Below are 22574 nucleotides of genomic sequence, written 5' to 3' on the forward strand. Positions count from 1 at the left end.
TTTTTTTTTTTTAAAGATTTTATTTATTTATTTGAGAGAGAGAATGAGATAGAGAGAGCATGAGAGTGGGGAGGGTCAGGGGGAGAAGCAGACTCCCTGCTGAGCAGGGAGCCCGATGTGGGACTCGATCCCAGGACTCCAGGATCATGACCTGAGCCGAAGGCAGTCGCTTAACCAACTGAGCCACCCAGGCGCCCAAATTCATAAAACTCTTAATACATAATACATGTATCAAAAAGATGTACCAGTGTGGATTCCCTAAGTACAGTGTAAGAGAAATCCTCTATAAGTCAGCAATAAATATATCTTCACCAGAGATGTAGGGACCCCCCGCAAGACGGGAGAAGCTAAATGGGTGACTGTCAGATCTGTGACACGGAAGAAACTGGACTGGACATCCAAGTCCCGTGCAGGGTGAGTGAGGACACCTGTTCTGCTGCCATCAGAACTCAGACAGAAATGCCCAGCAGGTGGGGAACACGTTGTTCCACAACACACTGCCTCTTGATTCTCTTTAATTGCCCTGACTTCCTTTTTCCTTTTTCTCTTCCTCCTACGTTGTTCCCTACTTTAAATGCAACAAGTGGAGAATTCAGGGGCTCAGAAAGTGAACTAAATTTTAACCCTAAGATGAGGGTTATTTAAGCTATGAGCTTTACACGGGGGTTTCAAAATATATACCTAAGCTTAAAACATGGGAAGCTTCCTGATGACACTCTAGTGTCAGTCTGGGTTCAAAATTCTCTTTCCATAGTTCCCACACCCCTCCCCTTTTTTTGGTGGGGAGAGAGGTCAGGGGATGGGAGCAGGGATCAAAGCTGCTGCATCTAGCTCATACATAGAAGCAAGAGGGCCGACTGGGTGAAATTAGCCTGTTATATCTACCTTCGCCTTCTTTCTCCTGTTCTACATTCTTGGCCTATTTAGCTGAACATTTGAACAAAGCGAGTCCTAGGAAGGACATATAAAGAAGTGAGGTCAAGGTAGGGCGGAAAGCAGTCCACAGGATGCTGACAGGTGGAGAAGGGAGAGAGAAGGAAATGCAGGCAGCAAACCAAAGAAGGGTGTTCTGTGGCTGTGCACGGAGACGGCTTTCCCGACCAACTAGAAAAGTGGGGTAGAGGACAATGCCCCAAGAATTCCCAACACATTCTAAGGAATGAGTGCATGCATTTCCGCCCTAAAGGGACTACTCTGAAAATACTCACTTGGAATGTTTTATGAAAATTAGAGCCATTACATTTTAATATTGTTATATAATTACGTTGTTTGTTTTTTGACCTTAATGGGCTCACCTCATCCTTAATTCCTTTTTTAAAAAAAGATTTATTTATTTATTTGAGAGAGAGAGAGAGACAGAGTGCAAGCAGGGAGAGGGACCGATGGAGAGGGAGAGAGAGAATCTCAAGCAAACTCCACGCCCAGCGCGGAGCCTGATGTGGGGCTCGATCCCATGACCCTGAGATCATGACCTGAGCTGAAATCAAGAGTCGGATGCTTAACCGACTGAGCCACTCAGGCACCCCTCATCCTTAATTTTTAAACAGGGCTGATAAAGAAAAAAAACACAAAAACACAAAAACCTGTAATTTAGCTTTGGCAGAAATTCCCAAAATACAAAATTTATAGCTAAGACAGACAGATTTCCCAACTAAATTCAGATATGGGTCACACCTCAATTCGAGCTCGCAACATACTAGGAAGCAATAAAATAGTCATTAAAGTTTTAAAAAATTCAATGCAAGCCAAGGTTGGATTCATACATTTTGCCACGTTAATTTCTTCCAAGAACCTATGTAGGGGTTTGTCAAGTCTTTCAGCATATACTGATAAGCTGGTTTTCCTTATTTTACCTACACTGATGGGGATTTATTCTATTTCTTAATATTAAGTCATCTTTGTAATTATGGGCATAAATGCCACCTGGTAATGGGAGACTCTTCACAAAGGAATGTCTACCTCCCATGACAGCCGGTGGTGAGACAGACATGCTCATGCCCAGGAGATGGCAACTCGTGAAAGAAGGCAGTTTCAGGACCGACAAAATGGAATCAACTGCCAGCCTGCTCACAGGAGGTTTGCACTGAAAATTTCCAACAGCCACCGAGAGAACTCTGGGTTTTTCCGGAAGTCACCACGTGGCTTTAAGTAGTCCTCAAAATGCCAGGAAAAGTCTATTCAAGAAAATTATTTTTAAGTTCAAGGACTGTGCTGAAGGTCATTTATCACAGTGAAAATAAACAGAAATTACAATTAACAATATCACAGCACACCTGAACAGACTTCAAGCTTCTTCCACATACATTTTCTCAAAAACTCTCAAGCAACAAGACACTTCTTCCTGCTCTTTTCTTAACCAAAGATAAAGTACAGGTTAGGAGCCTTTTTTTTTTTTTAAGATTTTATTTATTTATTTGGAGAGAGAGAAAGCGCACAAGTGGGGGGACAGGCAGAGGGAGAAGCAGGCTCCCCACTGAGCAGGGAGCCCAACACGGGGCTCCATCCCAGGACCCTGGGATCACGACCTGAACCAAAGGCAGACGCTTGGCTGACTGAGCCACCCAGGCGCCCCAGGTTCAGAAACTTTTTATACCAACTTTGTATTTTGAAAATTTTCCAACTTACATAAAATATGAAAAAGTAATGTAAGGAGCAACTGTACACCCTCACCTAGATTGAACACTTTATCACATCTGGTTACCAGATTTCTCTTTCTCACCACACACACACACACACACACACACACACACACACAGTTTATGGCAAGCACTGACTCAAGTTCAGTGATTTTTCAAGTAACTTGTCCAACTGTATATAACTTTGGTAAGCAGTGGGCTTCTGGCAGAGCACAGAGAATTCTACCTTAGTGGAGGCTGGACCACACAGTATAGGAATAACAACACCACATACACGTAATTTCATTTTTGTTTATACACTGACCCATTGGAGATAATTTAAACAGACTATAACATAATTTGTAACAGACATTTTTAGTCATTTTTATATAGAAATTGGGTGAATTCTCAGCTTCTATGAGAAATCCAGTTTAAATTACCTTATTTTGACCTTCAAAATACTCGAGCTACCCGGTACAAGCTGTATCCTCCTGGGCTCTAGTCTGGCTCCCTGCACTTACTCGGAAACCCTGGCAAATCACCCAGGCCCTCTGGGTCTTTCAGTGTCTTCCTCTGTAAAATGATCACACGCTCCCAGCTCTCTCAAAGTCTCGTGTTCATTCCTACCTCAGAAACTTTACACCTACTCTTCCTTCTGCCTAAAATACTCTTCTTCCTCTATTTCCCTTAAAAATCCTACCCTGTCTTCAGGCCTTGCAGCATTGTCCTCAGAAAGGCCTTCTCTACCCCCCAGACTAAGTCAGGCCTGGATTATCTCACACCATCCAACACCCCTCTTCAGAGCAGTTATTGCAACGAGCAATTGTGTATTTACTGCTCTTGCTTTTCTGGGTGTATCTGGTTCATTGCTGTATGTCTAGAACCTGTTCATACTGCATGACAAAAGGTATATAAAACTTTTTGTTGGATAAATGAGTAATACTATCTGACTCAAGGGGTGGTGAAGATAACGAAAATAATGTAAGAGAATGTCTAAATCCAAGTGAACTCTACATACATAGTCTTTTCCCGGCAATATGACTAGAAACTTTTTGCAGGAACTTTTCCAAGAATAACACTCTTACTTTGGATGGAAAGTCTGGGTGACACAGTGCCTCAGAAGCAAGACAGACAGACTAAAGTATCAAATCAAGAGGGTAGGAGAGTGTAGGCTGCCACAATGCCAGAAGGTAATTAATAGAACAAGACATATGTGGGCAATGGTATCTTCAGTCTGAGGTCACCTTCTGCCTTTGCTAGAAAGCTTTATATAGATCTTCTACCTCAGAGAAATTAATCCTAAAGCAGCAAGTAGGTACACTTGCCAAAAAGAATACTGTAAGGATATACAGACCACCAAAAGTAAAACTTCTTATTTGCATACAACATAATTGTCTATGTAGAAAATCCTACTGTATTTACATAAAACCAGGATGTAAGATCAATATACAAAAATCAGTTGTGGGGCACCTGGGTGGCTCAGTCGTTAAGCGTCTGCCTTCGGCTCAGGTCATGATCCCGGGGTCCTGGGATCGAGCCCCGCATCGGGCTCCCTGCTCAGCGGGAAGCCTGCTTCTCCCTCTCCCACTCCCCCTGCTTGTGTTCCCTCTCTCGCTGTGTCTCTCTCTGTCAAACAAATAAAATCTTAAAAAAAAAAAAAAAAATCAGTTGTATTTCTAGCAATGATCAGAAATTAAAATTTAAAAATCAATGCCATTTATAATAGCACCAAAAAATAAGAAATAGGGACAGATTTCACAAAGATGTGTGAGACTTAAGAAAAAAATACCAGACAAACCCAAAATAAGGATATTTTACAAAATACCTGACCAATACTCCTCAAAATTATCAAATGTCAAGAACACCTGATACTAAATGCACTATCCTGGATTTTGGAACAGAAAAAGGACATGAGTAGAACCAATGATAAAATCTGAATAAAGTCTATAGTTTTAGCTAATAGGAATATACCAGTGTTAGTTTCTTAGTTGTAACAAATGTGCCCGGGTAATGTAATATGTCAACATTAGGGTAAACTGGGTAAGGACTATAAGAGAACTCTGTTTTATCTTTGCAACTTTTCCCCCTCATTTTGGTTAGAAATTAACAAGCCGATTCTAAAAGTCATAGAGAAATCCAAAGCAACTAAAATAGCAAAACCACTTTGAAAAAAAGTACAAAGTTGGAAGATTTATATATTACTGACTTCAAGACTTACTGTAAAGCTACAGTAATCTAGAGAGTGTGACACTGGTACAAACAGAGACAAATCAGTCACAGATAAATACATCAACAGTACAGAATAGACAGACTAGAAAAAAGATCCAGACCTATATGATCAGCTGATTTTGAAAGAGATGCAAAGTCAATGAAGAAAGAATAGTCCTTTCAACAAATAATAGCAGAACAGTTTGATAACTATATGCAAAAAAAGAACTCCAATCTATACATTGTGCCACATGTAAAAGTTAACTCCAGATGGATCATAGAGCAAAATTTTATACTATGAAATTTATGAAAGCAAACATACCAGAAGGTCTTTGTGATCCTGGGTGAGGCAAAGATTTCTTAGATACAGCATCAAAAGCATAACCCATTTTTAAAATAGATAAGTTGGACTTCGTCAAATTAAGGCACTCTCAAACAGAACTGGAGGTCTCACACTTCCTGATTTCAAAACTTATTATAAAGCTATAGTCATCAAAAAGTTGTGGTACTGGCATAAAGACAGACATACAGACAAATGGAACAGAACAGAGAGCCCAGAAACAAACCTTCACACATGTGGTCAAATGTTTTTTGACGAAGGGTACCAAGATCATTCAATGGGAAGAGGACAGTGTCCTCAACATATGGTGTTAGGAAAACTGGATGTCCACATGCAAAAGAATGAAATTGGATCCTTATGTTGCACTCTACACAAAAATTAACTCAAAATGGATAAAAAACTAAACATACAACCTACACTGTAATGCTCTAAGAAGAAAATGCAGTAGAGTTCCAGAACATTGGATCTGCAATGATTTCCTGGCTAGCACCCCAAACGCACAGGCGACTAATGTAAAAACAGATAAACTGGACATCAAAATTTAAAACTTCTGTGCAAAGGACATAATCAACAGAGTGAAAAGGCAACCTACAGAATGGGAGAAAATAACTGCAAATCATTTATCTGATAAGTGGTTAATATCCAGAATACATGAAGAACTGTATGACTTAATGACACAAATCACCTGATTAAAAACAGGGAAAGGCCTTAAACAGATTCCTCTAAAGAAGATACACAGATGGCCAACATGCATAGGAAAAGAGGCTCAATGTTACTAAACAGGGAAATGCAAATCAAAACCAGGATGAAGTAGCACTTCATACCCTTTAGGATAGCTATGATCACAAAAACAGAAAAGTAACCGGTGTCGGCAAGGATGTGGAGCAAACTGGAACCCTTGTCCATGGCTGGTGGGAATGCAAAATTGAGATATAGCTACTGGGGAAAATAGTATGGCGGTTTCCCAAAAATTAAAAAATTTAAGTACCATATGATTCAGCAATTCTCCTTCTGGGTTTATATCCAAAAGAACTGAAAGCAAAGCCTTGAAGAGATATTTCGTAGTGTTATTTACAATGGCCAAGAGGTGGAAGTAACCCAAGTGTCCATCAATAGATGAATGGGTATACAAAATGTGGTGTTACACATACAATGGAATACTATTCAGCCTTAAAATGGAAGGAAATTCTGACACATGCTACAACATGGATGAACCTTGAAGACATTAACATTATGGTAAGTGAAATAAGCCAGACACAAAAACAAATACTGTACGATTCCACTTATGTGAGATTTATCTAGAGTTGTCAAATTCATAGAAATAAAAAGTAAAATGGTGGTTGCTAGGGGCTGGGGGAAGGAGGAAAGGGGAGTTGTTTAGTAAGTGTAGTGTTTCAGTTTTATAAGATGAAGTTCTGGAGACTGGTTGTACGGCAATGTGAATATACTTAAATCTACGAAACTGTACAATTAAAAATGGTAAAAACGGCAAATTTTATGTTCTGTGGATTTTACCACAATTAAAACGAAAGACACTCTTAAGACACTGGAATGAGAGAAAATATTTACAAATTATGCATCTGAAAAAGAACTTACATTCATAATATATAAAGGGCTCTCAAAACCCAATAAGAAATTATTATACCCGTTCATAATTTAACAGCCATGTTAAATTAAATAGACTGACCATACCAAGTGTTGGCAAGAATATGGAACAACTGGAATGCGTCTACTCTGCTAGTAGATATGTAAAACAGTACAAATACTTTGGAAAGCAGTTTGGCAGTTTATTAAAAAGTTAAACATAAACTGACCTATGACCCAGGTATTTCACAGCTAAGTTTGTGCCCAGAAAATATGAAAGTATATGTACAAAGAGTTGTACCTAAATGTATATAGCAGCTTCATTTGTAATAGCCCCAAACTGGAAACAATCCAACTGTCACTAAGTGTATAAACTAACTGTGGTGTAGAGCCATACAACGGAATGCCACTCAGTACTAAAAATGAACGATACATGCAACCATCTCAAAATAACCAGGCTGAGTGAAAAAGCACCACCACACACATACATACATACACACACACACAACACAGTATATGATGCCACTTACATAAAATCCTAGAAAATACAAACTAATCTCTAATAACAAAAAGCAGTTCCACGGTCCCCTGAGATTGATGGGGGAAGAAAGGGACCGCAAAGGGGAACAAGAACAATTTGGGGAATGACAGATAAGCTGGTATCTTGATTGTGGTGATGGCTTCATAGGTGTATACATGTGTCAAACATTAAATTGTATAATTTAAACTTGTGCAGTTTATCTTAATTATATCTCAATAAATCTCTTTTTAAAAAGAAACAAATCCTACCAAAGAACCACCTGCCTAATAGACATTTCTCCCCAGACCACAGGATTCTTAAGGTCCTTCCAGTTCAAAACCTCTACATTCCAAATGGCATCTAAGGAGTGACCCAGGGGCCACTCTGTCTTACAATCTCTAAAGAGAGTGGAAAATGTGAATAAATCATCAATAAGGATTTCATAATGTCACTTTTAAAAAGTGAAGAATTACACAGAAGGGATAAAATATTTAAAGAGAATACACAAGGGAGAATTAAAAAAACAAAAAGAAGAAAGTTCCTGTCTTTGAAGAACTGACACTGCAATGAGTGAGACAACTAACACACAATGAACCAGAGCTACAAAACACAGCGAGTCTGGGACCACGAGAGAGGAGAGTTCACGTGTGATGGACGCACCCGGGAGGAAACACCACTGCACGCGCACTAACCCAAGTTAGCGAGATTTGTCATGCACACGGAAAACCAAGCTCTGCTGGGACCAGTGAAATCCAAGACGCTGGACTATAAGTGAGTCTACCCTAAGTTTCTCAACACTCTCAATAACTGTAATCTGTAACTACAGCTAATTACACCTCAAGGACAAGTCTAAGCCCATTTTAGTGGAATCTTTTAAATAACAGAAACACGAAAATCTGAGGTAGTTTTATCTGCAATGACTACAAATGGTATTTTTGTAGGATTCTAAAACTAACAAATCCATTTTTTCCTAAAATTTTATTTCAATTTTATTTATTGATTTTGGTATTTGCTTTGGCAGAAAACATTGCTAGTTATGATTTACTACCCATATGCTGATTCTACTATATTTTAATGAAAAAAATTACTTTGCAGGCAAAATGCAAAGTAGTATTATAAGTACATAAAGATTAAATATTAACATTTAACCAAAGTCACTAGAACTTCCATCTAAAGCGGAACATTTTTTTAGCATTAAAAAAGAAAAGAAAGAGAGAGAGTGGTGTGTGTGTGTGTGTGTGTGTGTGTGTGTGTGTGTGTGTGTGGTAGGGATGGGACAATTTCTTCCAGACTGCCTATTGAGGTACTTACAGTGCTGATCACAATCAACTCTGGCAAACACTACTTGATTTTCATTTGGATATTCTTCCTTAATGACATTAGAAGCTTCCTCAAAAATTGGATGCAACATTTGGCTGAAACGACACCTATGTACAAAGAAGGACACCAATTAAAACTGAAAAGCAGAAGCAATAAAAGCCTATTTCAGTTATTATCCACTGATATGTAGTATATGTACAATAAACAGCTTTTGAGACAATCACATAGTTAATTTAGTCATGGACCTGGAAGCCATTCATTGAAGATGAAGACAATTTTGAATTCAAAGACTATTCCAATTCAGACTGTACAATTAAAAGATTTTGTTTTTTGCACCTTAAGAAAATCACCAATATTATAAAGCACACAGCTAAGGATCTCTCACAGAGGCCAAGAAACAAGTCTGATATAAGCCCTTAGGATGTATCTCCACTTGGACTTGCAACTACTAAGACTTGGGCATTTATAAAAGAAATTAGCTTTCTCTAAATAATGAACATATTTTTAGACTACTATACAAAATCTTCAAGAGGTTAAGTTTATTGCAAATACTAGACTGATTCACCTGACTAGGTCTATCAAATTTCATAGGCAAGTTAGTATACTAAATAAGCTGCATGAAAAGAATATATAGCATACAATACAATGTTCCCCTCAAAATTTACCCCTGGTTAAAATAGGCTTTCGTATCTATGAACATATTAAATGTATTAAGTTCAGGAGCAAAAATGTGCAACTCCTAAACAAGCCTTCCTATTCATGTTTCTTTTGTCTTTTCTGTTTGTTCTGTTTTTACTTTTAAAAAGGGGCACAAACCCCACAATATTCCAGAAACTTGATACTTCCAATTCTGACTGCCCCTTAATCAGGCCAACTACCTCACAAATATGTTGTAGGTCATTAAAGGGACCTGATAAGAAAGAGAAGAATCAGAATCAGCACATAGCCAGCTGGGTTAGAACAGCCATTCTTGTATGAAAAAGGTACTGAGTATTTGTTAACAAACAAAACAAAACACAACTGTAACTGCTACTCTTGCTTCCAGAGTCCTTTTCCACCAAGGAACTTATTTAAATGAAGCCTGTGAATTCTTTAATCCGCAGGTGATTAGGTTATACCTATTAAGTATAATTCAGCAAAAGTCTGATAAAGCCCGTGAAAGGGTGCAAACTGTATCCTTCCTCCTTATTTCTTTTGGTAGATAGCTCCTCTAGCCCACTCACCTGACTTCCTAAGGAGATGTCCTAGAATATATCAAGGAGACACAATCTGTCTTCAATCTCTTGCTTTCAAGTGGCTCTTTCCTCTTTTAGCATTCTTAAATCTCTCCCATCTGGGATAGGTGGGTGGGGTCTGTGGACATCAGGGACCGTGTCTTATTTGACTATGTATTCTAATAAGCATTTCAATATATGTCTGTTAAATGATTAAATTGATAGGATGGAGGAACAGGAAAGGCTAGGTCCACAAGTTTATAGTTTTCTCTTTTTGTTTTTAGAGAGAAAGAGCGAGCACGGAGCATCAACAGCAGGGGGAGAGAGAGAATCCTCAACAGGCTCCGTGCCCAGGGCAGAGCCCAACATGGGGCTCAATCTCACAACCCTGAGATCATGACCTGAACCGAAACCAAGAGTCGGATGCTTAACCGACTAAGCCACCCAGGCACCTCAAGTTTGTAGTTTCTTATAGATTGCTGAAAATAGGGTGCTGGAGGGCAGGGGATGCATAGGGTAGGAACTGATGAATGGTTTCCTGAAGAATCAGGATATGGCCTAGTGAAGAATTAGTGCATAGGCTCCTGGCTTAAGGGCAAGGTAAAGGCATATATTAGGGGCTCCTTCTTTCTGGATTGTGCAGTTTGCTGCCCAGTAAGCATTTAAGCAAAGGTTCATGTTTAAAATAGGATCAATTTGAATACCAGAAGGTGCCTGGGAAAGATGAAATAAAAGTTCAACTGCAATATCACCATACCTTCATACACATGTATCCATACATACGGAAAGTTACATTTATAAAACATAACAAAAGCAACAGATCTATTAAAAGGGCCTTAAGGGTCATCTGAATCCAATCTCCAATCTAGTGCTTGAATCCACCCTTTACAAATCAACCAAATGGGTAAAAGTCTTTGCAGGGACAATTTGGGGGTACTTACTAGTATACTTATTAATATGACCTAGTAGGGGGGAGGGGGGAAATAAGCTTCAGAGTCAGACATACCTGAGTTTAAATCCCAGTTCCACCACTTACTAGCCGTATGACCTTTCTGAGCCTCAATTTCCTCAACCTAAAATGGAAATTATAATACCTACCTGCAGGGTAGTTCTGAGCATTAAAAACAATGTACATAAAGAGCGTGGCACATAACAGCATTATTAAGTACCTACTATGTTTCATCAGTCTTTGAAGCAAGCAGTATTTTTAGGCAGCTCCATTAAAGAATTGCTCCTTAAGCTATGCCACATTCATAACTCCAAGCAGAACTGAGAATCTAGCCTTTGAGGCCACAAGGTATAAATCTATGTCTTATGGTTAATTACCTAAGTTTTATCAGTTGAATGAAAGAGTACTAACTCATGAACAACTCAAGGTGTTCTTTGGGTAATATGCTTTCCCAAATAACCGCAATTAGTCCACATTTCCAATTCAGCTTTTGCAACAAGGTCAGTGGCACATTCTATTTCTCTTTCTTACAACACACAAAATCCCTCAATCAAGAGAACCATGTTCTAGATTTAACTCTGCCACAACTCTGTCAGGTAACCTTCGGAAGACACTTTACTCCTCTGGGCCTGAGTTTTATTTTTAAAGTGGATCGGACTAGATAATCTTATACCCAATTCTGTGGCTACTGTTACATGTGGACAAACCCAATTTACCTTGGAAAATGCTACCTTGGTTATACACTTTAGAAATGGCATTTTTCTCTGTGTATCTTCAACATTTACTGAAGTTCCTTAAATATCTATACATCATTCATTCAGTAAATATCTATTATGTACTTATCTGCCAAGTACTATGCAGAATGCCTGGGGATTAATGTTGAAAAAAGATAGATATGGTAACTTTTCATAGAGCTAAGGCTGTGGTAGGTAGCCACCAATTAAACTACATCATACAAGTGTTCTGATGAGCTAAGTATGTGGTGTTATGGAAAGATAGAAAAAGGGTTGGAATAGGGTAGGAATACTGTTCTAGGAAGGTGACCTGGAGGAAGTGGCATCTAATCTAAGACTTGAAAGATGGTTAAGACTTAAGTATGTAAATAAATGGGTGAGAGCATAGTGACCCATCCAGGCAGAGAAAATATCATGACTGAAGGTCCAGTGATGAAAGAGTATAAAATATTACAGAAACTGAAAGATGTTCAGTACAACTGGAACAGAATGTGGGAGTGGAGAGAGGCAAGAAATTAAGATGTAGAGGTAGGGTAACTTCAGGTCTGAAGTCACTGGGGACTTTCTAGGCCAAGGTAAGGGACTTCAGACCTCAAGTTAGTGGAACACCATTTAAGGGTTTTAAGATGAAGTGTAACCTTATTCAGTTTGCACTTTAGGTAGACCACTCTGGCTTATAGAGAACAGAATGGAGACACATAAGACTTGAGGCACAGAAAATAAATTAGGAGCTTTCACAGGAATCTAGGTAAATTGGACTGTGGCCTGAAGTAGGTGGTGGCAATTAGTAGGTAGTAAGCCTTAAAGGGTCAAATAAGATACAGATTGTCTAGGAATAAGGATTATTAATGTGAGAGTTTCAAGCTCATCTCCAACTCAAGCTCCCTTCTATCTATCCCCATGTCACATTCTTTAACATCTACTATGTGTTTATGCCCTGGTTTTAGATGCTGGGAATGCTGAGTAAGACATTATCTCTGCCCTCAATGTTGGTTTATATATATACCAACAATATAAAAGACAAAATAATGCAGTAAGAAAAAGAAAGTGGTATCCAGTGCTATATGAACACAAAAGACAAGGATCTGATTCAGACAGGGGAAGGAGTAAAGGCTTCCTACAAGTAGTAGAAGATACATGTTTAAAAAGTGTCAACAATATTTCCTCCTACACTTGCCACATCCACATCCTCACCTCCAAATACTGTTTACTTCCTCAGTCAGAAAAATACAGAATTGCAATATGTACGTGTGTGTGTGTGTGTGTGTGTGTGTGTGAGAGACAGAGAGAGAGAGAGAGAGAGAAAGAGACAGAGAGAGAAACAGAGAGATGCGCTGGCAGGGAGAGAGGATGGATTTGAGTTTTTGTTGCTGCTTTTAAGATGTGGGATAATGGAATCAGATATATTTTTCTCTTAAAATACAAATGATCATGAAATTAAGCTGCTTCCTTTGTGATTGAACCTTAACTGACTTTGTATACGGAATATTGTCTCACGTAAGAAAAAGGCTTCCCCTTCACCCTTTCTAGCAAAGAAAAATTCACATGCAGCAAGATAAGAGAAAAAAAACTAAATGATGCAACTTCACCCCCCACTGCAAAAAACAAAAATAAGATTATTACTTACCAGTCAGCATAAAAATTTACTAAAGCAACATCAGCATTGTCTGAAATTGAAAAACAAAACCAAACAATCTAAGTTAATTGTGTCCACGTAACTGACATAATCAAAGAGATGGTTTTCATCATGATCTTTTTCCTATTTATGCAAAGGCCTGCTAAAAACACACAATAACAATTAAGTTACCTCTAACTCAGAAACCCATACACAGAGTCATGGACAGGTTATATAACCTGCGTTATAGGTTATATAATCCTTTTCCCTATATCCTCCATCTTTATACCTTCATTGAATGAATATAAAACAAAAGGGGAATCAAATCCAGATCAGGAAAGTAAACTTTATACTAAATAGCCTACTCTCATTTAAAACTTCTAAATAACAAAAAATATATTATATGTTAATAAATAAATAAATAAAAGGGAAAAAAAGAAAAAAACTACTAAATAGCCTACTCTCATTAAAAGTGAAGTGGAACTCTAGAGGGGAGGAAGGTGGGGGGATGAGTTAGCCTGGTGATGGGTATTAAGAATGGCACGTATTGAATGGAGCACTGGGTGTTACACGCAAACAGTGAATCATGGAACACTACATCAAAAACTAATGATGTAAGGTATGATGACTAACATAATATAATAAAATAAAATTAAAAAAAAAAGTGAAGTGGAATGATCTGGATTTGAATAATCCTTTCCCCCCCCCCTTGAAAGAGAGAGTGTGAGCGGGAATGGGGGGTAGAGGGAGCAGGAGAGAAAGAATCTTAAGCGAGCCCCAAAGCAGGGCTTGATCTCACGACCCGAAGATCATGACCCGAGCTGAAATCAAGAGCCAGATGTTCAACTGACTAAGGAACCCAGGTGCCCCTTGATAATCCATTTTTTGATCTCCCATATACATGAATAACTGAGAATTGGCTCTGCAAGAAAATTCTATTTCACAGAAGAGACCTGGGTAACTAAGCCATTTCTAAAGTTCAGATGTCTCACTAGTTGCAACAAGTAATCTACAACTAATCATGTTGTATAAGATGCACATTTTCTGTTTCCTATCCATTAAACAGCTCTTCTTTGTTGCAAAAGTAACAGTATCATTTGCATAGGAGGATGTGAAGTCATGAGAAAGATACATTTGTTCCTTTTGCCTAAACTTCATACAGAGAAACTAAACTCAAGTACTCACAAAAATAAAACACAAAGATATTCTAGAATTTGAAAAATGAAAGGAGAATGATTTGTGAGTTTCAATTCTCTTCTTCCTTTTTTACCTTCAAAGCACTTTTTATCCACTTGCTTCTTCACTCTGAAGCAGTGGTTCACAAACTCTACTCCCTGGACCAGAAGCACCAGTAGCACGGAGAAAATTAAAACCTTGGAACCAGGCCTAGCAGGACGGATATTAATAAGTCCTCCAGGTGACTCATGCATGCTAAAGGTTATAGAACCACTGCTCTAAAGAGATCCCATAATATGGGACAGCCTTTTTACCGTTTAAAACCAATTCCAAGAACACAAAACAGTATATGATGTTCAATGAATAACTCCTTTTACTTTTATTATTTTTGGTTTAGTTCTGCTTACATCAGTGGATGCAATGGAGTGCTTTAAAAAAAGAAGAAAGAAATTGTTTATGCATTCATTGTACATTTTCTTAAATCTCCTAAATTACGATTTTCTATCAACCATGTTTTCACCTTCCCTCTACTACTTTTAAAAACAGAAATGTTTCCCCCCCGAGATAACTGTATCCACAATCGCACTGTCAGCAAACAAAGCATTCAGTAAAACACTTATTTAACTTAACTGAACCAATGACAATAAAAGAGATCAGAGTCGGTAAATTAGTTAAAAGTTAAAAAAGACAAAATATTTCTAGACTGTGTCCTAAGATCATGAACGTTTAGTATCACACAATGGGAACTGCTGGCCTCTAAGTAAGCTCTAGCAAAATACTTTATAACAGTGGTAGTTATGACAAGGCAAAGAAATACAACAAGACTGAAAGTTTATCTGTAACACAGGAAAAGAGACTTACACAGTTTAAGAAATTTTACTAAAAATCAAAACCAAAAGTGCTTTGTTAATTCAGGAAGCCATGAAGCTAATCAGAATGCCAGCTCCTCAACTGTTCTAATAATTGAGATTTAACTTTGTTTTTGTATATAAACTGGCTCTTTCTAAAGAAGCATACTTTAAAATATCAAGGTACTTACTTAAAATGTCATCTATATTCTCTGTATCAAGACTTGTTATTTCAGTTGTTACAGGAGTAAAAACCCAGGTTACCTGGAAATTTTAAAAATGTGAAATTAATAAATGTTTTCATAAAAGGCAAATAATGCAGAAAGTCTAATAAAAAGAAAATGAAAATTTTTAATAAAGTTGGTTCCACTTGTTATTTACAAAATCACCCATCAATTGGTTTTAATTTTTATTATCTTTATTATTATTCTAACCTTTCACTAGATCAACAAAACAGAAGAACTTTTTTTTTTTTTAAGATTTTATTTATTTATTTGACACAGGGAAAGAGTGAGAGAAAGAGAGCACAAGCAGGGGGAGCAGCAGGCAGAGGGAAGGGGGAAGGAGAAGCAGACCCCCCTCTTAGCAGGGAGCCCAAGGAAGGGGGATGGGCGGGCTTGATCCCAGGACCCTGGGATCATGACCTAAGCTGAAGGCAGATGCTTAACCCACTGAGCCACTCACATGCCCCAGAAGTACTAATTTCTAAGCCTAGAAACTGGTCAAATAAAACTCCCTATATTTCCAAATACACAAAAGTGATTGTTTCTAAACAATTAAGAAATTAAGAATTGATTAATTCTTTTAAATTAATATTTCAACAACTTTATGGTGCAACAAGAAAAAATTTACTGGATTATTATCAATTTGGAAAGAATACAAAACCAAAGCTAAGTCTGCTGACTCTATCCTACCATGTTTCTAAGATAAAACAAAATAATAAAGAGAAGAATTCAAGAAAGACTTCAAGTTGTGAACCAAAAACCTTTCCTGCCTCATCTCACATACTGGTAATAACAATGTGTTAAGCGAGAGGCTCTTAAAAAGAGAATGCAAATTTTCTACTTCCAAAACATTGAACCCAAAGTTCAAGTTTATCAAAGAAAATATTAGCTTGCCATCTGCAAAACAAGGAAAAGATAAACTAAACTAGCAACAGTTCACTTCGTTTCAAAAGTAATACTTAGTGAATTTTATTTTTAGGCCCCACCTTTAAAACCCTGTGTGTTAACGGAAATCCATTCACTGAACCGTGGCTACGAGTGACAACTAAGTCGGGCCCTGAGGGACTGAAGACTACCCCTGTGCCCCCCCCATTTCACAGACACTTTAGTCACAACTGTTACAACTCAAAAAGTGTCTACTTCACCAACAATTCAATTTATGAATGGTATAAACAGCCATGTTGATGCTGGCAGGTAAGCAAGCCCAGCTATCTAAAATATTCCTATTAATTTATTATTTTATTAGAAAAAGCCAAATAGCACTAGTCTTATTTTCACTACTCGTGCAGCCAATAGTGCACTACTGTTTCTGCTAGCAACCAATAAAGTCTACTCTGCTACAAGTAAACTAGGTAAGTTAAAAATCTCGAAATATTTGACATATGACTAATTTCATTATTTTAACACCCGAAACATTAACTGGAAAGACGAGATTCCCTCATTAGTCATTATTCCCTCACTATCCATATCTCAATGAACACATCCTTCCTCACCAGTGTATGACCAGCTCTTGAGAACTGCGTAAACTGTTGAAAGATAAACTGAGGCATATTAAAAATTTTAAGAGTTCATTTGAGCAAAAATCACTTTGAATCAGGTGGCATCCAATCTAAGAGAGAAAAGGAGCTCCAAGGACCTGTATAAAATGAAAGGCAGAAGAGAGAAGGAAAAAGGAAGTTTTACTAGGCAAAAAAAAAAAAAAAAGTGGGTTACTGCAAAGTCACTTTCCTTTTGGGGATGGCAGAGGTCTATGAGTCATATTACCAAACTAGTGCAGACCAGGCATTTCCTGGTTGACTGGTTTAAAATTCCATTTCTGGGAGACTCAAAACTGTAGTAAGTCTTAGTTTGGTAACATGGGGCTTAGCATAAGTAACTCCATCTTGGGCCTGTTGTTTTGTTTTTAACAAAGCCAATTATATTAATACAAGACTTTAGAGTGAATTGTGTTGAAAAATTCAAGAAGGTGATGCAAAAATATTACCATAAAGCAACAAAGTTGGTCATTATCAAAGTCAGGTCGTTAAATAACTTGACAATCATTTATGGAGCATCTACTAGGTACTGAGGGCACAAATGCGTAAGGCATGGTATGCTCTACCTTGAGGAGCTCTCCAAATAGTGGTGATAAAGAGGGGAGAAAAATATCAAATACAAATAACTGTCTTCAGTTGTATAATCCAAGGAAGCCCATTTTTGAAGAGGTAGTTATCACCCATCAAAGTTGTTTACAGAGAAATGTATTCTAAATTTAACTGTTTTTTACTTTGAAATATTTACATGGCAAAATATTTACATGCCAGATGATAACAAAAATGAGACAACAATCAAATTTGGCTGCATTAAATACCTATTAGTTTAGAAACATGGTGCTAATAAGCATGCAACTGGTAAGACACATTCGGCTAACAGATGTGTTGCAGAGGGCCCAAAGCAAGAAAATGGTCTCTGACCCAATCATCTCTCTGCCCTGTAGGGTGTAAAGGAGGTGTTTTATCATTAACATTTTTATTAATATGCAGTATAAAGGGAAAGACAGGTTGTTTATTTAAATTGTTAGCAAGCTCCACTAGTCTGACAAATTGTTTCTTTTCATGTCAGCCCTAAGCCTAAACAAAATTCTCCCAGAAAAACATCTTTATGTGTCAAATGCTTTAGTGCTTAAGTAAAATAAAGACAAGTAGCTTCTAGACCAGGCAAGTAGCTCTAGACCAGGAAGAGAGAGAGTGTAATCATTCATTTTTTTAAATTAAGACTTGAAATAAACTTTTAAATTTATTTTCTTTAAAAGAAACAACAAAAAGCTACAAAGACATTTTAAATAGAAGATCTTAACAGACATGGAGAATTTTAGCCTCTAATGATGGAATATTTAGACAACATATGTAAATATACAGATGTAAACTTATTTTTTAGGAGTTGTTCATTCTCTTCAGTTCATTAGCTCTTTCTCTTGCCGAGAAAACTGAGAAGCATCTCCAATCACCTAGAAGTCACTAGAGAATTCCACCACATGCATTTTGTACCAAATATTAAACATTTCAGTCTGAGATGTGTCGAGTGATGCAATCTTGTATAAAAGGCACATCAGTGAAATGTCAAATACTGTACCCTACTTCATTGAAAAAAATAAAGAAGGTGACAGGCTAGCTTTAAATAGGAGCTTCTTCAACAAGTAAAGAATATTTTCTTCCATTAGAAGGTTTTTTAAAATTGAGATATCTTTGGGAACTTTAAAGCTTTCCTTTCTATTTCCCTGTATCCTCCATGACCACCTAACTGGCTAGTGATGCCAGTGCGCCAGCCCTTATTTCCATAGCATGTCCGAAGCCACCCAGCAGCCAGCTGCGTTTCCCAAAGCACAACCCACAATTTTTCTGCTTCCCCCCCTTTTTTTTTTTTTTAAAGATTTACTTATTTGAAAGAGAGCACCCACGCTGGGAGGAGAGGCAAAGAGAGAGAATCTCAAGCATACTCTCTGCTGAGCGCAGAGCCCCAAGTGGGGCTCAATCACATGACCCATGAGATCACAACCCATGGTATCATGACCCCAGCTGAGATCACAAGTCAGACACTTAACCCACTGAGCCACCCAGGCGCCCCTCCTCTTCTCCTTGCATACAAGGTTTCCTCTACCTGGAGTGTCCTCTTCTCCACTACCACATAATCAATATTTCAAAGACTGACTTCCTCTTCCATGGAGATCTGTCTGGTTCTCCTGGTCGAAAATAACTCTTTCTCCAAAGTCCAACCTATTCCAGGGGATGGGGATAGAAAAAGGCGAACGTGCACTAGAGGAATAGGAGTTACCGTGAAATTAACACTCTCTCCTGATAGACATCAAGTTAAAACAAGATACAATGAAATACTGATTACATGATAAAAGACAGTATTTTAGAAATAAATTTTGTAAAGATTTTTTGAGTAAGCACTCTCAGGGTCAGGTCAAATTTTAATTATTACAATGTTTTGTTTTTTTTTTTTTTTAAGATTTTATTTATTTGACAGAGACACAGAGAGAGAGGGAACACAAGCAGGGGGAGTGGGAGAGGGAGAAGCAGGCTCCCCGCCGAGCAGGGAGCCAGACGCGGGGCTCAATCCCAGGACCCTGGGATCATGACCTGAGCCGAAGGCAGACGCTTAATGACTGAGCCACCCAGGCGCCCCTAATTATTACAATGTTAACATATATATATGCTATAATGCTAGCACATACAAAATGCTCCGGCACTCACTGCTAAGCCCCAGTACTGTTCCTCTTTTGTGAAAACATTAACTGAACAAGACACTAATCCAACAGGATCTTCTTCAGAAGCATGAACTAATGTCAGTAATAACACATACTGGAAGTGATTTATTAAAGCTTCTCTGTTCATAATTATACAAATAAATTAACAAATTTTCCTTGTATATTAAGGCCATCTGAGGGGCTGCTATTCAAATACACCCTTAGTGGGAACCACTATGACACTCCCTGAATTGAGTATTTCCCTTCAATCTAATCTGCCCACAGAGCTCAGACTGATCTTTCCAAATGCTGCTTTGCATACATCAAATCATATGCCACAAGAATACAAAAACCAAGGGCGCCTAGGTGGCTCAGTTGGTTGGGCAGCTGCCTTCGGCTCAGGTCATGATCCTGGAGTCCCGGGATCGAGTCCCACATCAGGCTCCCTGCTCAGCAGGGAGTTTGCTTCTCCCTCTGACCCTCCTCCCTCTCATGCTCTCTCTCATTCTCTCTCTTGCAAAAAAAAAAAAAAAAAAAAAAAAGAATACAAAAACCAAACCAACCAAACAAAAAAACCTCCAAGAGTTTTCTCTGTCTACAGTATAAAAGCCTAAATCCTTACCCTGGCATTTAGGACCATCCACAGGCCTGCTTTCCTAAATAACATCTACTGCTCCCAATCCATATCCTATCCTCCAACTAACTTGAAGTACAGAGTAATCATACATTCTAGTGGGCCATATACTCTGGCTTGCTTGAGAATAACCCAGTTTATGCCTGTCGCCGTGGAATATTACTAATAGCACCACTCCTTTCAAATGGGTCTCAGTTCGGTCAATAAATTATATGGTCACCCTATTTGCAGGAGACCTTTGGCAACTGAAAGGAATTACAAAAAGCTCCTCACAAATCCCAAACTATTAAGAAGTATATGTTTTCCCACATAATATACAGTAAAAGGAAAAACGGAATGAGAATGAACAGAGAATAAAGATGGAATCTGATATGAATGCTGCTGAACCAATTACTAGCCTCACTCACTGACTGAGACACTAAGTTCTTCACAAGGGAATAAAATCAGTAATTTCAAGGGTCACTCACAAACAAACAGTCCAAATCCTGAAGTTACGAATCCAAGAATGCAAGGAGTCTACAGTACATGCGATTCCTAAAATGCATCTCCTTACTCTCCTGCATCCATACTTTGCTGGTACAGCTTGGACCATCCTGCTTGCAACGGCTAGGAAGGGCTATCTAGCTTTCAAGACCCAATTCAAAAGCTATCTTTTCTATGAAGACTCTCCTGATGATCCCAGACCCCGGTGATTCATTTCTCTCTCCTCTGAACCCACAGAGCACTTTCTGGAGGGTGTTAACAGATTATTAATTCACACAAGTTGTCTATGCTATCTCACCTCCTTCAGGAGATTGAGTACCTTGGAAGAGAGACTGCACCTTATTCAATTTTGTATCCCACAGATCATTTACTACAATAACCCATTTGTATACAGTAAGTACTCAAATATGTGCTAAGTAAATGAAAGAGCAGATGATGTTAATACACTAAAAATTTAGAGGGAGGGTGATGGAGGTGAGAAATGGAGGAAAGAACAGCCAACAAACATTTTTTTCTTTTTTTGAGAGAGAGAATGAGTTGGGTGGAGGGGGGGGCGGGCAGTAGAGGGAGAGGGAGGGAATCTTAAGCAAGCCCCACACTCAGCATGGAGCCTGACACACAAGGCTCGATCTCATAACCCTGAGATCATGACCCGAGCGGAAATCAAGAGTCAGACACTTAACTAGTCTACTGAGCCACCCAGGTGCCCCCCAACAAACATTTTTCACATGTTTGAGGATAATAAGGTTATCAAATAGGAATAAAGTCTATTAAAACTTGCTTTTAATTATGTAATGGTGAAGAGCATACCACTAGGTGATTATTTACAGAGTTAGATTTAGAGGAAACCTCAGAAGTGATCTTCCTACCTCTTACAGAAAGCCTTCTACCTCACTAAGAGCTGTGCTGAGCTTCTAGTTATACCCTCTCTGGTTCCCCCACAGCTATACTCTGACATGATTTCCAGACACTTCCGCACACAGAATACCCTCATTTAAGAATAGCTATGTTACACTGGTGGATAAAAATGTAATACTTCTTGTATTGTTTTAAAGGTGTTAACATGAAAATAAAAAATTTAGGACTTTCGGGACCAGAATCTAATAAAGTATCAGGCAGAAGAGGTTATTAGGTAGTATTTCTGCTAGCAAGATTGATAAGTCACAAAAGCATTTATTTGCTAGGCTTTGCTTTAAGTGTTTTATTAGCATATTGTAGTTAATGAGTTTAGAAAACAAGAAGTATTTCCAGCGAATTTGTTTGTTTTAAAGCTTAATACCTTAAAACCTTGTTATTTAAGGGCGCCTGGGTGGCTCAGTTGGTTAAGCGACTGCCTTCGGCTCAGGTCATGATCCTGGAGTCCCGGGATCGAGTCCCACATCGGGCTCCCTGCTCGGTGGGGAGTCTGCTTCTCCCTCTGACCCTCCTCCCTCTCATGCTCTCTGTCTCTCATTCTCTCTCTCGCAAATAAATAAAATCTTTAAAAAAACAAAAAAAAAAAACCTTGTTATTTAAAAAAAAATGGTCCCTGGGGCACCTGGGTGGCTCAGATGGTTAAGCGTCCGCCTTCGGCTCAGGTCATGATCCCGGGGTCCTGGGATCCAGCCCCATGTCTGGCTCCTGGCTCGGCAGGGAGCCTGCTTCTCCCTCTCCCTCTGCCTCTCCCCTGCTCATGCTCTCTCTCTCTCTCTAGCTCTCTGTCTCAAATGAATAAATAAAATCTTTAAAAAAAAAAAAAAAGGTCCCTAAAGCAGCAGTACTGGCATCACCTGGGACCTTGTGAGAAACGCAGACTATCAGACCCCAGACCTACTGAATCCGAATCTCCACTTTGAGAGGATCCCCAAGTGACTCCTATGTACATTAAAGTTTAGGAAGCACT

The 22574-nt window shown here is 38.5% G+C and overlaps 1 protein-coding gene and 1 long non-coding RNA gene across 3 annotated transcripts in view; both read right to left on the reverse strand.

Annotated features, from left to right (window-relative positions):
• The window catches only part of ERP44 (endoplasmic reticulum protein 44), a 90116-nt gene that overhangs the window by 38978 nt on the left and 28564 nt on the right, over positions 1–22574 (reverse strand). Inside the window, exons 2-4 of one of the 2 annotated variants that reach the window (XM_006741096.3) lie at positions 15315–15387; positions 13112–13151; positions 8579–8694 (exon numbers count right to left, since the gene is read on the reverse strand). In XM_006741096.3, coding sequence (XP_006741159.1) covers positions 8579–8694; positions 13112–13151; positions 15315–15387 — 229 coding nt within the window. Of the gene's footprint in view, positions 1–8578; positions 8695–9810; positions 9913–13111; positions 13152–15314; positions 15388–22574 lie in introns of those variants that run through there. The other variant, XM_081803280.1, reaches the window with a different exon arrangement.
• Positions 17091–22207, reverse strand: LOC145717078 (uncharacterized). The gene is made up of 2 exons (XR_014140091.1): positions 20139–22207; positions 17091–19937 (listed from the first exon to the last, which is right to left on the reverse strand). It is a non-coding gene; the product is annotated as an uncharacterized LOC145717078 (long non-coding RNA).

The sequence above is a fragment of the Leptonychotes weddellii genome, chromosome 14 (assembly GCF_054177405.1).
Source record: "Leptonychotes weddellii isolate Sample4059 chromosome 14, ASM5417740v2, whole genome shotgun sequence".
Lineage (NCBI taxonomy): Eukaryota > Metazoa > Chordata > Mammalia > Carnivora > Phocidae > Leptonychotes > Leptonychotes weddellii.